The sequence below is a fragment of the Wyeomyia smithii genome, chromosome 3 (genome assembly GCF_029784165.1).
Source record: "Wyeomyia smithii strain HCP4-BCI-WySm-NY-G18 chromosome 3, ASM2978416v1, whole genome shotgun sequence".
In the NCBI taxonomy this organism is placed as follows: domain Eukaryota; kingdom Metazoa; phylum Arthropoda; class Insecta; order Diptera; family Culicidae; genus Wyeomyia; species Wyeomyia smithii.
In genome coordinates, this window is record NC_073696.1 from 51,944,514 (window position 1) to 51,960,277 (window position 15,764).

At 40.2% G+C, this 15,764-nt stretch overlaps 1 protein-coding gene across 1 annotated transcript in view; it reads left to right on the plus strand.

Moving 5' to 3' along the window:
- Window positions 1-15,764, plus strand: part of LOC129726412 (thrombospondin type-1 domain-containing protein 4) — a 287,959-nt gene that overhangs the window by 71,896 nt on the left and 200,299 nt on the right. The window contains exon 2 of the mRNA XM_055683060.1: window positions 6,061-6,136. Within this exon, the coding sequence (XP_055539035.1) occupies window positions 6,061-6,136 (76 nt within the window). The remainder of the gene's footprint in view (window positions 1-6,060; window positions 6,137-15,764) is intronic.

The following is a 15,764-nucleotide window of genomic DNA, read 5'->3' on the forward strand; positions in this document are numbered from 1 at the left end:
TTAACCCTGGAGAGATAATCATATTTTGATGTTAAATTTAAGCATGACTTTTAAATCATTCAAAACTTGAATTTTTGTTTATGAATTATTAATAACACCCTAAAGGTTATTACTAGGGACAGTGGTAAATCGCGATTTTGCGGAAGCCGCGAATTCCGCGAAATCCAGCATTGGCCGCGAAATTAACAAAAAACCGCGAAATGTCGCGAAAACCAGCAACACGGACAAATCTAAAGATTAATGGGCACCTCGACGGCAACAGGAGGCCTTTTTTACCCAACCAATTTGGTGGAATAGTACTACAGCTCTCTTGCAACGAGATTTTGTCAGCCTGGGTTGAATTGTTTTCGGTCGGCTCAGTTACTAGATCCTCTTCGAGCAAAGATTTGGGGGGCCCTGCATGATAGCCAGCATGAGTGTGCAAAATCGAAGTTGCAAGATGTACCGACTTAGTTCAAGTAGTAAGCATTTTTGCATTCTTAGAAATACGCAACAGTGAGATTGATATTATAAGTATTCTTGTTAGTATTCTTGCACTTTTCCGGTTTGCAAAAGAAATTATCGATCCCCGGAAACTCAGTAGATGCGAAATGCAACGTGAGTCAGAATAACTTGAATAATACATGCCTGCCGTCACCAAAGTATGATTAAAGACAATTTAACACAGTAGTCCTCACTGCAAAGAAAACATGAATTGAATTACAGTAACTACAATAAATTAAATAAAACAGTTTTTTTTATTATATTACCAAGAGCACTTTTTTTCTAAAGACAAGGTTGCCGCGAAAAAACCGCGAATTTTGAATAGCTATTTTCTATTTTGCCACTCGCGAATTTTCAACTTTTTTACCGCGAATTACCACTGTCTCTAGTTATTACATTGATAAATTACAAGTACCAGAATTTAATTTAAAAAAAACGAGAGCTGTTTCGTACTATCAAAATAAAAAGAAGTCAATATTTTTGAAAGCGAGGAGTCAAGCCGACGTGGACGTGGGCGTGGAAATACTGAATTACTGAAATCACAAGTTCACATCAGAAATATAAGATTTTTGGAGTAAATATTCAATAAGCGGTAGAGGTTTCAACCGTTCACAAAAAAAATAGAGTTAATTATTGACATGTTCGAAACGTATGTTACAGTGCATCATCCAAATAGAATAAAAATTAACCAGCAAGAGATACAATGAACATGGACCTCTCTGGATATAAATGATATGAAAATTATTTATTATCAATCACGATAAACTTCATACGGAAGGGAAGGAATGATAAAATGTACAGCCTAAGGCGGCATCCATAAATTACGTAACGCTCATAGGGGGTATTCTTAAGCGTTACGATTTGTTACACAGGATAGGAGGGGGAGGTGCGTGCAGCATTACGTAACGAAAAATCTCTGAACAGACTCTCCAAAAAACGAGCATTTTTATCAAGGAAATTCTTCTGCAGCGTTACGTAATTTTTATGGTGGGGGAGGGGGGGGGGGTCGGTAGGTGTTGGCGTTACGTTTCGCTACATATGGGGGGTGGGGGTCCACAAATTGGGTTTTTTGCGTTACGTAATTTATGGATGTCGCCTAAGCCATTTCTCATCTTTCTCGACAATCTAATATTAAAATCATGAATCGATCGCGCACATCAACTGAACCACTAGTGGTTTAATCGGTACGTGTAGCCACAAATTAAAATTCTTGTTACTTTGACAATTTCAATCCGATTTAAAAGTTTTAGCACTAAAAAATTCAGCGACTTATCTACTTTAAAATTAGTGTTAGAGGTGTCCCGAAACAATTTTTCCATTCCAGGAAATCTGGTTTTTCGGAGATATGTTCCAAAATTGAGGAATTTTATGATTATTTGACAATATTTAAAAAAAAAACCGTATACCATTTTGTTCCTTGGAATGTTTTTCACCCAGTGATGCATAGTTCTTTGCTGTAGGGCCACTTCCGGGTAATCAGCAGGCGTTGAAAAAAGTGACAGTCAGTATTCAGACGGTTAGCCCTGAGAGGTTTGCCTAGCCATCTCTTCGGAATGTTCGGAGTTTGAATCAAAGCCGATTGCTAAATTCTCCTTGTTTGCGTGTACAAAATGTATTTAAATCTGTAGAAATAGTACTCAATTGCAAAAACAATCAAATAACTGCTAAACCTTTAAGATCGATGAGAATGTTCATTTTTCGTTGATTTTTAAGTGCAAGAAGTTACATCATAGCTTAAGTGTTTGAAATTTGATGCAGTACGGTACTTATTAAAAGATCGTTCAGATACCCGGCACACTTCTAAACTAGCGAAATGAAATGACTTTTTTGATTTCAGTTGATCTGCTGGGTTTCTATCGTAAAGCTCTGCAAAAAACAGCGTTTCGGCGAAACGGCCGTTACTCCACGAATAATGGCTATTTCCTTCGAACAAACATGGTTTTTTGTTGTTGATTAGCATCCAGAAAACTACTACTTTTTTTTTGGTTTGGCTGAAATTTTGCACTGATGATTCTACGGGTTAAAGATGTCATTTTGCGCTATTAGTATTTTTTTTAATCGAAACTTTTTTGAAAAGAAATCTGTATATACTCTGAAAAATTGGTCTAATAACTACGCAATGTATACCTACCAAAGAATTGCGTCCTCCTAAGTGCGTTTGCTTTCTCGAGAATCTTCGAGATTGAACATAAACAAATGTTTGAACATTTGGAAACTTCGGGTGGTGAATGGGCGTAGCGCTCGTATATACTCGCGGCGTTTGATATTAAAGATACTTCGTTTGTCTCTCAATAAGCTAACTTCGCGCGCCACATTGTTCGTTTCCGTCACTTACAACGGTGATACAACCTTTCCTTTCCGTCGCAGTCATGGAGATGCAGTGGTAAACTCGGTCGTCGACCACAATGGATGTAATACTTCCTTCCTTACAACATCCTCTCTTACCCCAAAGATCGTAAGGACGTAGCCGGTGCCGTTATCGATCCATACAAGGTGGTAGCTACTAAATTTTTGTACACTGAAGATGGCAAACTAATCCCAAATAGCCAAATACGTGGTATTTAAAAGTGGTAATTTTCGCGAATATACGCTCAATTTTGATTATTTACTTTTGCAGTGTTTTTTTCCTTTTTTTTGCTATTCTGGGTTCAAGTTGAAATTATTGTCTCTATTGGATTTTTTTAGCGTTGAAAAGCATCTTTTCGCTTTATTTTGAATAGTTTTTTGTGTTAGCCTTTTTTCACTGTTTTAAGCTCAATTTGGGATCATTCTTTTCAAGCCTTTTCTGACCTTAACTTATTCACCAGTCCGAGCTCAATTTTATTGTTCGCCCTAAACTCTCGCTATTCTGAGCTAAGTTTGAGATTATTGTTTTTTCTGCGTTGAAATGATTTTTCGCTAGTCGGAAATTATTTTGAGATCATTCTTTTTCATTTTCCGATTTCTAGAAGCTGTATAGAAGTGTATAAGAAATAAACTCTTTGAACGTTGAATCGTTGAAGAAAACTTAATCTTATCAAACAGCTAAACCCCTTTATTGAAACTGTGTGAAATCTGTCGGTAATTGATGACTTAACAATTTCTCGAACTATACATTGTATTCCTTTTAAAGAATATGCAAAATGCCACTTATTTTTAGATACTAAACTGTTCAGATTTCCAAGGACAATTGGATAGTAAACATTTTTCCTACCACTCATTTAGTCAAGAAATCTAATTTCGCTGCACAATTCAACAAATAATCATCCGTCACTTTACGACGGTTACCGAATGTCGTTTCCCCAAAAGCAGGCCCCTGCACGGAACTCGATGCCAACTGCAAATGGTGTACCGAAGCATAAAATAACAAGGCAATAAGATGGATTGAGAAATTGCTGAGCAAATAGTTTTACGATGGATATCCGGAAAGGAAAAACGGTTTGACTGCCTCTGCTCAAGGTTGCGACGATGTGCGTGATGTATGTTCGTGGCGTGGGACCATGCCTGGCGTTACTCCGACTAGATTAGAGACCGCCCAAGCAAGATAGTAAACACATGTCCACATAGTGCAAACAGTTATTTCCATCCACGCGCCGATTGTGATGTGTTTTGAACTACATCCATAAAAGCATCTCAATCAACTGAAGCTTGAGTGCCACCAACCAACCGTGGGGTCCGCAAAGGAAGGCAATCGATTATGCCTTGTTGTGACAATCGATTATTGTGACAAATAAAAGCGTTAGAATATTTGTTTTTGGCCCTACAAGCTCTTGCTGTATACATTCGGAGTGGTTACACAAGGTTCAGCTGTTGTAATATTTAATGTATAAAATATTTATATTATCTCTTTTTAGATTTGGATGAATCTCAACCCGTTTCGTTTACATCTATCGCAAATTACTCTTGCTGATTCTTTCAATCATAAAGGATCATAGCATTTGTCTGACAAATGTGGCTCATGTTCCTAGCATTCACACCTAATTATAAATTGCTACGAACTGTCGCAAAGCCAACACGATGGAACCTCACAAACCAATTGAATCCCATTCAAAACCTAGTTAATTAAAACACATACACACAACCAGCCATCCGCCAGTCCTGTTCAAAATCGTTCGCACAGAGCTCGGAACAAAATTCAAGGAAGAAGGTACGAAATTGGAACAATTTTCTATTATTTCGTCTACCGAAGACGGCACTGCAGTTAGGTAGGAACTTATAATGTAATTACACCAATTTTGAATTCAGTTGCGACTATGTCCGAGCCTCCAACTAGACTATTCTGGAACACGGTCCGTGTTGGCCAACGCTGTTACCACAAAATTTATTGTGACCCTTGCCGCTTGCTGGCGATGATAGGCGAGTTTTCCTGGTCGTACTTGTCGGTAGAATATTACAGCACCACCACCGGTGTGGTTCTTGACACTGGGTTGGAAAGTGAGCTTGCATCCTCATACCAAGGAAATGTCCTTCTATAAAAGAACGGTGATGAAGTTTTTAGTCAAAAGCTGCTCTATTTTCCGACAGTGTGCACTGCAGTGTCCCGGTCGAACATGGTATCAGCATTCATGTTCACTAGCATGGAACATCAGACTCCGGGAGAATTTTCGCCAAACGCTTGATTTCATCCAAGAACAAGCCGATGGTGGGCCGCTTCAATTTTACACTAGAGCAGATCCAACTCAAAACGCAAAACACAAGCTGTATTCATCTGAAAATTCTTAGCTATGAATGAAGTTTGACTGAGTAAGCTATGTATTCTGATTTAAGTGTTAGATTTCCAAAAAGCGTAGTACTTTAGTACATTTGATTTAAAAAAAAAAATTGTTCCAAAATCTTTGATATTTACTAGAATGTGACTTATTTTGTTATGAGTTGTAGAAAATTAATTTCTATAGACAATTACATTGGCGATCCAACGCAAAATTAAAAATGAGTGTGAAAAAAAAGATGGGTTTTAGGGAAACATGCGTAAATTCCACGTAAATTTCAAAATCCACGTAAAAACATCAAAAATGCCAAGAAGTAAGAAATGTAAAAAAAAATATTTGAGAGCAACCGGTTTTTTGTAGAGCATGTGCACGATTTTAAGCTACAAAATTGCATTCTGTATGGATGATATAATTGAAATACGATACTGATTTCATTCATACTTTTTGTTTATATCAACGGACTTACACCAATAATGCAATGCATATCGATCGGCATAAATCATTCATTATCAGTGCAGAAATTTATACCAATTTAAGTTGATGAGTACATATTCGCAAGCACTATAATTAATGTATAACTCTGCTGCTGAACAAACCATCAGTTATGAAACGGAACCCTTCCGGGTTTGTTCATTTCGAGTGTTTCATTCTACGAGTTTGTTAATTAAATGATTTGAATTTTCTACCAGGCAAATAATCCGTTCCATAGCGGAAAATCATTGCCACCGACAACGCGGCCCGTACCGTGTAGGCGTACGGCTAATAGTCCGGCGCTGTCACCGTTTTAATTGTAAATTGCTGTTAAATCCAATTTCGCGATGTCCGTTGCTATTCCTTTTCATGCAAAAGTATTACGGTATGTCTGAATGCTTGCTTTATCCGATTTCAGATTCATTTGCTGCTGCACGATAATCGGCATCGTCGGATCGACAGCGGCGGATCAGTCGACAAAGGAAAGAATTAGGGTAAGTCCAAACTTGGCAAAACACTTAGAGTCCATTAGACTTGTACTCATTGCGTTACATCGAACTAATGAATACCGCTTCATAATTAGTCTCGAACTGTAAAAAGGCATAAATTACTCCGACCGAAAGTTGGAAAGACCATTTATCACAAACTTTGCATCCCCACTGACTGAAAAAGACCAAAAGCTAAAAAATGTTCTGTCAAAATAGTTAAACATGTAGTGATTATTTTACATAGCATAGTAAGAATGAAGCCATTTCTGATCGAATTAATGCCAGTCGACAGTAAAATTGAAAAGCACGAAATCATAATCGGAGTAGTAACTCCTTCAATTCAAAAGACCAACTATTCCTGATATCTACCAAACACTGCAAGTACCCGATATCCATTGAAAACACATTTTCAACAAACTTTTCAACTGCACGTTCAGCTGGTCGATCTTTTTGTGCACATCCACTCAGGTGCGCGCACACTGCACTGCACTGGGGCAGTTGATGTTCCCATTTCCCAGCAAAAAGGGCAAGCGATATCGAAACGGTTCGACTCGTTCCGTGTTTGCGTAAAAGTTTTTAATTGCTTTTGTGCGAAATTGTTTTCAACATCACTCCCTGTTCTAGTTCCATTTCCGGACGTGAGAACTTTTCCTCCACCGTGAATGACTACTTGTTCCGGTGGCAGGAGCGCACTTTCCGCTGCTTGCTGCACGCTCGCTACTGCACGAACCGGTTGCTGCCTCGCGAGTTGAGAGGTTGCAGTTATACGCAATTGCTTTTTCGACCGATCCATGCTGCCCCGTTGCATTGTCGAACATCTATCGACCAATAATTTTAGGATTATATTTATACGAAGATAAGGCAACTGTCACCGGGCCAAATCGTTACAAAAAACAGCTTCGTTACGAAACGTCATGGGTGACATACGGTACGTGCACCCGCGGAACCTTCATTGTTCCGCACTAATCGACCGGAAAAGCGAAATGAATTTAAAATATATGATGTTCGAACTTGTCGCAGCACAGTGAGGTTAGTGGGTCATCCAGTAGCGTAAGGTTAGTGTAACAATGGAAACTGTCGAGGGTGATATATTTGCTGAGTGTCTGACTTTATTAAGATTGATGAAAATCATTACTCATGGATGTTATGCATGTTCTGTATACACTCTGAAATTCCAATATTTTCGGTACACACTGGGTGCAATTACTGAAAAGCTGACTTATATTTTAAATTGATAAAGGAATTGAAATTGGTAAAACTTAGCACTCAAATGCTTAAATGTGTTTTGTAAATGACATTAAAGTAATTTTACTGTTCAAATTGATCATTCTTGATTTGAACAAATACTAAATAAACAAATTATTTATAATAACCAGAAAATTTATTTCTAAAATTTAGTATTTTTTCCGCACTTTTTAGAGAGTTCATTATCGAGTAGAAATGTATAGTTTAGTTGCATATTTTAACTTCGCTGGCTCGTCATATTTTTCTATTTCACCTCCAGGTGAATTATTTAATATGATAAGGTTAGAATTCAACTATATAAATGCACGTGGACAGAGAAATTGTAATTGTAGACCCCCATGTCGTCTTCGGTGGAGAATGATGAAAACAATTTTAAATTCATCCCAAAACAACTTAGACCAGAAAAACCAAAAATGAAAGGAATCCCGTCAAAATTCAGCCTGAACGGGCTGAGGAATGAACCAACCCAAAATCTTAACTCAAAATTCTTGAAAATAGTCTATAAAATACATAAATGACCAAAACAAAAATTGATTTCTGGTATAGTTGTAAGCCACTCGAGGAAACCAAACAAGAGAGCAAAAACAAAAACTGCCGAATCCAGAACATGTCTCCACATCACTCGATCTTGGGCTACTTCCCATCGGGCGTCCTCATAAACACCACACATCCAACGAGTACGGGGTCTCTCTGCTGAATACTATCTTCGTTGGTCGCTCCTCCGACATTCGTGCCACGTGGCTAGTCCACTGTAGCCTGCCGTATTTTATCACCTTGATGATATTGGCAAGTTGGTATGCTTGGTAACCTCGTGGTTCATGCGCCAGTGCCACACTCCATTCTCCAGTTTTCCGTCAAGTATATAACGCAGGATCCTACGCTCGAAGATTCCAAGTGCTCGCCGGTCGGCCTCCTTCATCTACCAACAATCATGGCCGTATAGTACCGCCGGGAGAATCAGTGTCCTGTAGAGCGCCAATTTTGTGCGGGATCTCAGTTGGCTTTGTAAACTGTAGAAGGTCCTGTTTGCAGCTGCTATCCATCGTTTTACTTCGCGGCTAACGTCGTTGTCAAACGTTACGAGAGCCTACCGACGTACACATATTCGTCGACTACTTCATAGATACCGTCATCTATCACAACCTCAGTACCAAGATTCGATTAACTCCTACGCCACCAGCCACTATGTACTTTGTTTTGGTAGAGCTGATGGTAAGTCCAATTCCTACTGCTTGGTTCTCGAAAGGTACGGTTGATGCCGACTAAGCCAAGAAGCATATGAGACTTGGAGATAATAGTACCGATTTTTTGAATGGCAACTCTCCGTATTGCACCCTACAAAGCAATGTTGAACAAAAGGTTCGAGAGTCGGTCACCCTGCTTCAGGCTGTCTAAGGTCATGAACAGTTGTGAAATTACGCCCGCTATTCTGAAGTATGATGAAAAACCGTCAAGGGTGGCACAAATCAGCTCAATTAGTTTCGTTGGAAAGCCGTATTCAAGCATAATCTGCAATAATTCATTGCGCTTAGCTGAATCGTATGCCGCCTTGAAGTCTATGGACAGATGATGAGTCTGCAAGTTTACTTCTCTGAACTAGTCAAGGGTTTGACGTGGAGAGAACATTTGGTCCGTTGTTGATCGCCCTTCCTGGAAACCGTGCTGGTACTCTCCAACAAAGACTTCCTGCAACGGCCTAAGTCTATTAAACAGGATATGAAGGGAGAAAGACGAGGATGATGGGAGGCCGTCCTTTCTAGCTGCTATGTGGTTTTTAAACTCTTTACAAGCTTCTCTAGCTTCGTCAAAGCTTGACGGATCCACAGCTCCATCCTCCTCCCTGTTTCTGTCTACAATTCTATCCTCTTCGTCGATCAGCAACACCTCGAAACGCTGTTTCCGTCGCAAGGCCACTAATGTCTCATGGGTTATTAGGTTCCCTCCCTTGTCGTTACTCATGGCAGGGATTGGCACCATCCGGTTTCTGATTCCGTTTACCGCATTATAGAATCTTCTAGTGTCGTGTAAGAAAAAGCTATCCTTCGTCGCAGTGCTCACGTTTCTTGCGTTGATAGAGTCTCTTTTCGGCCGCTTTAGCCTTCAATAACTGTCCCCCATTTGGCGATTCACATGATTTGCTGCCACCATTGTACGAGGCACATCAAACCACATGTTGCGTGTAATTCCTGTCATGCGCAACACCTCTCGCGCTGTATTGCTGACCGTAACGTGGATGTGCCTTCACTGTTCGTTCAGATGTCCAACAGGTTCACCAATACGCTCATCAACTTTCCGAGTATACTCAGCAGCTCCTCCGTCAGCTGACAACCAGTCGACCCTAAACCAGAATGTAGTCGATTTGAGAGCAGGCTTCGCCATTAGGATTTCCAGATATCTTTTCCTGCAAAGTATCTGCTACAGGTTGTCATTCCTCTGGCTGCGACAAAGCTCACCAACCTCAGGCTGTTCTCATTACTGGTAGCATGGAGACTATATCCACCAATAACGGGACCGAAGAACGGCTCACGTCCAACCTGTGCATTTACGTCACGATGACGATCTTTATATCATGTCTTGGGTAGTCTCCATATGTCGAATCGATGATCTCATAAAACTCCTCCTTCACATCATCGGGCTTATCCATGGGCGCAACTACGGGGGGGCTAGGGGGGGCTGAAGTAACTCGTGCTGTATCAAGAAGTCGCCAGTTTACTCGGATTTGGGCTGTGTTTCACCAGTTCCCCAGTCTCATCACTCGCAAGTCTCTTTCGATCTGGTCGAGCCATCATGCACGCTGCGCCCCTTAATTTCTTGTGCCGGTAGGGTTGCTGAAGAGAAGTGATTTCACATGGTTGTCGTTCGGCATTCTTACGATGTGACCGGCCTACCGCAACCTATTGTCTTTCGCCAGGTGTGCAATGGGGTTCTCTCCAAGCAGCGCTTGTAGCTCATGGTTCATGCGCTGTAGCTATTATCCGTCGTCCGCTTGTGCTCCACCGTAGATAGTCACCTTCTGTTCGCCGATAGGCACCTTCTGTTCGGAAATATCAAAAGGACTTCCGTAGAGGACTATCGGTTATCAGGGTTTTGTAGTTTTTTTTATCGAAGTGGTCTTGTCCGATCATTACCGTGATTGGTGCGTACGTTTGTAATGTCTGAGAAGAACGGGCCGTCGTTGAGAACGTGGTCAATTTGTTTCGCTGTACGTTGGTCGAGGAAAGAAGGGAATTTGGACTGCTAATCCGCGGGGAGCTGCGAAGTTGGTGCATAGCAGGCTGTGCGGGCCGATAACCGGTTTATATAAGTCTATCCTTCCGTTCATGTCCCCAACGACGATCTTGATATCTCTACGCGAGCAGCTATCGTACAGTTTCTCCAGCTGTGCGTAGAACGCTTCTTTCCCTGCATCAGGCCTTCCTTCGTGAGGGCAGTGCACATTGGGAATAGTGTAGTTGTGGAACCGGCCTTCAATTCTCAACAAACACAACCTGTTGCTGATTGCCTGCCGCTTTGGTGGTACAGTGCCTTGCGGCCACAAATCCACCGTACCTTCTCTCCTTTCAGGCAAAGCTCCTGGAGCGCAACGATGTCGAAGTGGCGGGGTTCTAGCTGATCCAGCAGATTCCGGTCGACAACCGGGTCGTTAAGCGATCTACTGTTACATGTATTGAGCTTCTAATCGTCGTCCCTATTTCGTCGGCTGGGTCATTGCCGATTGTTCCGGTTCGTTTTGAACTCTTGATTCTCCGTAGTATGTTTATTTTAGTATGCTGCCTTACTAGGGCTGCGATGCCTAGTCTCGCGACGGAGCTGCCGCCATGGATGTAGCTGGAGAGACACCGCATTTAATAGTTCAACCGTCCGGTCCGGATCAGTCGCTGTTTGAGCCGCCCCTAGCCTGTGGGGTAGACGCGCAGACAAGCTGCTCTCTAAGGAGAACAACTACTCCACCGGTTCACCGGTTTTTCCTTGGTTGCTCGTATCCCAGTCGGTACCACGTGGAGGTAGGAATAGAGCATTAAGCCTTGAACCACACTGGGGTCTATTTTATTCTAACTAGTACGGGTGAACTGTTAAAAAGCACTGCCCAGCCGTTTACCAAATCTAGCTCTCCTAAATATCGAATCATTGTTGCTGAAAGAGCTTGGCGTTGACGATGTGTTCAAGATATTCAGTACATCATCGGAGATTCTATCCCGAAGTGATTTTTTCTGCTTCTACGATACTATTTTAAGCGTTATTAAATAAGCATATTCAAACCCCTTTTTTCTTTTTTAAAATGGCATACATGAAAACTAGCCCCCCCCCTAGAAATTTTCCTTAGTTGCGCCCATGGGTTTATCATTCGCGTATACATTGATCAGGCTGTAAATTAAGGATCTGCCCTTGATTCTCTGTTTTCCTTGTATGAAGAAACCGGCGCTTCGTTCAACTCTGTCGGCACAACTGTATTAGATGTGGTTTCTCAGCGGTCCTCAACCTTTTTTGTCCGTGTACCCTTTAGCGGTATTTTCTAAATCGATTGTACCCCCTGGCTTGGAATGGAGTGGGAGAGAATAATGGTAGATCATGTTGTGGCAGTCTAGTTAAGGTTCCAAATTAAACTGTAGCTTGTTTGATTGCTACAGTCATGTTTTAGGGGCTAGATTGACCAACAAATGAAGTATTACAGAGAAAAATTGCTTTGTTCGCCGATACTGATTTTTCTTTCGCGTACCCCCTGAAGGCTTTCGAGTACCCCCAGGGGTACGCGTACCCCAGGTTGAGAACCACAGTGGTATCAAAAAGTCGTTCTCGCGTAAGGGTCTACAGCTCGGAACTACCGTTCATCCGTCTTCGGCCTACACATTTCCTGGATAGTTGCGGATAACTCCCTGGCTATGCGTGCTAGTGGGAGTAGAGTTCTGACGTCCCTTACAAACACGCAGAGAATCCTGAATAAGAATCCCCAGGATACCGATTAACACGGTGACGGAATCGTGAAAGGAATCGCAAACACGATCCGGAGGATTCCCACTCACGATTCTTATTCAAGAATCCTAGAGCCATATACAGGGCATTCCTGAGGATTCTTTTTTCAGGAATCCTTTTCAAGGACGCTCATGAACCCAATGTGAGGAATCCTAGAGAATCTACACGAATCGTAAGTGTTCGTCCGGGGTTCCAAGTACCGAGTTTCCAATCATTGTCCCTTTTCATTCGCCTGGATCAATACCGATTATTCCAATTCGTATTACTTTCAGGATTGTTCGTAGTAGGCTTTTGGCATACTGGCTTACTTGGGACGCGATATACCGTACGCCCAAGAAAGGCCGGAAGTTACAATCAAAAGTTTATCCAAAACTAACCTCAAGAAACCATGAAACCTCTGTTAAAGGAAGAAAGAAGGCATACACAAGTTTGTGCTGAAAAATATCCCTAAAATCCAAAACTAGTCGAAAAGAAAATAATCTCGAATATAACTTCAGGTGGCTATAAAATTTTGAGAGAAAAAAAACCTAAAACGCATCTGAAGGTATAAAACCGGTGAAAGTAAAAAATAGTATGCTAAAATTTGATAACCAACCAGTTTAAGGAAAATCAATATATATCTTTATTAAATACATAAAAAATGTTTATAAAGATTTATAGTGATTTCACCGAAGCCCGTCTAAAGGCGGACATGGACACTAGTGAGTTGATAATACTTCCATAAACCGAAAAAGACCATAAAAATTTACTAATTTCATCTGAAGCGCTCTTTTAAACTAGAAGAAAAAGAAAACAGAACCTTTTTATAAGAAATGAAAACCGTTCGAGGGAGCAGAGAAACGCCTCAAACTACAAAAATTAAAAAGCAACTAAATTCCAAATTCAAGGAAAAAACCTAAATTAATCCACCTAGCGGTCAGACCCAGCCTTTCTCGTTCAAACTTTTATTTATAAAAATAGATTTACATGAACGCTTCAATCCAATAAATGTATATTCACTCTTTGGGTTCTAAAATATTGATGTTGTAACTAAAGTATAAAATATGAAATTGGATGTAATGTTAGTGCCTAAGAAATAGCGAAATGACTGTAAATTTTGAACAATTTAATCACGAGCGATACCGGGAACGTTCAAATAGTACGATACCACATTTAAATTATGTTGAGACCATATATATCGATCAAACCAAGTATAGTTTTAAATAGTCTTTGAATTACTTTTCTCTCCATAACTTTTGGACCACATATCAAATTGTCATGAAGTTGTTATTTGTAAGTTTGAGAGATTACTCGCTCGTATGATACTAGCAATGTTCAAATAAGTTGTGTAATCTTTGAGATAATAGACTTTCGTTGTTTTATTAACAATTTAATACATAACGGTTGCTTATGTTCGATTATAATCAAAAGAAATGGGAACGTATAAGGCAGCCAAACTTTGAAACCACGTGTTCAATCATAATTCATCAGTTAACCCTTAAATAGCCCGCTTATCTGATAATAATATTGATCAAATCGGTTGTGTAGTTTTTGAGATAATGAAGTTTCGTGATTTCCACATTTCGGTACATGACAGACGAAGTTACAGTTCGATTACAGTAAAATTCCATCGGGTATTATGAGCTAAACTTTTCATTTGACGCTAATTTTGTGGAAATCGGGTCAGCCATCTCTGAGAACAGTGAGTGAGTCCTAGTAGTCTTCGGAATATGTTCCTTTTCATAGCTGGACTTCACATTTTTAAACATAACAGGCAAAGTAAGCGTCCGATTGCAAAACAAATCAATAGAGTCTTATGGGGCAACTAGACCTTCCATTTGACACTGATTTTATGAAAATCGGTCCTGCCATCTCTGAGAAAAGTGAGTGAGATTCAAAATCTGCACATACACACACACCCACACATATAGAGAATGCTCAGCTCGTCGAGCTGAGTCGAGTGATATATGCCATTAGGCCCTTCGGAGCACTTTTATGCTTTTGGTTTCGCAAGTGATTGCTATACCTTTCTAAGAGAAAGGCAAAAACTATATTAAACCTTATTTAAATGGTTTTCTTTCTTCTCGGGTTTGCATTGTTTTTTTTTGTGAGACTTAATGAAGCAATTAGGCGACATTAATGGACCACGTCATGTACGTCACGCAAATTGTGATAAAATTTTACTCCCCCTCCCCCTCTTGTCACGTTTTGTCACACATTGACGACCCCTCCAGGAAAAATACGTTACGTCACAGCAACTCCCCTCCCCCATTATCAAATTAAACCAACTATAATCCAATGGAACAGATTTGGGTACAGATTTTTGTCGAAAATAATACAGACAATAAGATTTTTGCATCTCCCAGTACAGATGAAAATGTGACAACACTGCTTCAGATTTATTTGGGGAATCAGGACTTTCTACTGATGCCTTGAAACAACCAGTTTCGGAAGAATTTTATTTGCTGTAATTGCTTTTAGTTTCAATTTGATTATTGATAAAGAGGTTGAGAATAGAAAGAAGGTAAACTAAACATTTTTTCCAGTCAACTTTTTATTTTTAAATATTTTTGACGTGACGTCACACAACGTTATACTCCCCTCTCCCTACCGTCACAAATCGTCACGATTTTCTCTACCCCCTCTCCCCCTATAGGCGTGACGTACTTTATGAAAGTCGCCTTACACCATATAGTTTACGTTTCAGCTTACTATTTTTCAGTCATCTCCAGAACTTTATTAAATGCAAAAATATACAAATTGTAAATAAAAATTAAAATGATGTCACATGTTGAATTTCAAACAAATTTTTATTACAAATATGTATAAGGGTAGGAAACATATTCTAAGCAGCTTTAGGAACCGCCTGTGTATTGAGACGAAATACACTAAAGTCGCTTTTTACGCGGGGGATACGTGCCGCGTAAAAAAAACTGCGTAAAAAAAACCGCGTAAATTCCGGAATCCGCGTTAAAAAAACCGCGTAAATTCCGGAATCCGCGTAAAAAAAAACATCGTTAATTTTGAATTCCGAGTGAAGGGGAACCGAAATCCGGGCAAAAAATAATACCGCGTAATTTCCGGAATCCGCGTAACAAAAAACCGCGTATATTCCGGAATCCGCGTAAAAAACGCTTAAATTCCGGAAACCCCGTGAAAAAAAAAACGCGTAAATTCCGGAATCCGCGTAAAAAAAGCCGCGTAAAAAAACCCGTATAAAAAACGCGTAAAAAGCGTCCTTAGTGTACTCGAAATGTGTTAGGTTTAATTCAAACAGGAGTATATCAATCTGTTCTCATTCTTTTTCTCTGTCAGAACTTGTTTTCAGATGGTAAAACTAAGTTAGCAAACTTTAACAATAATCAATTAAAGTTACCAATCGAGGGACACTTTTCCAATCACCCCGAACCTATTTTAAGCAGTTTCCATCTGTTTTGCA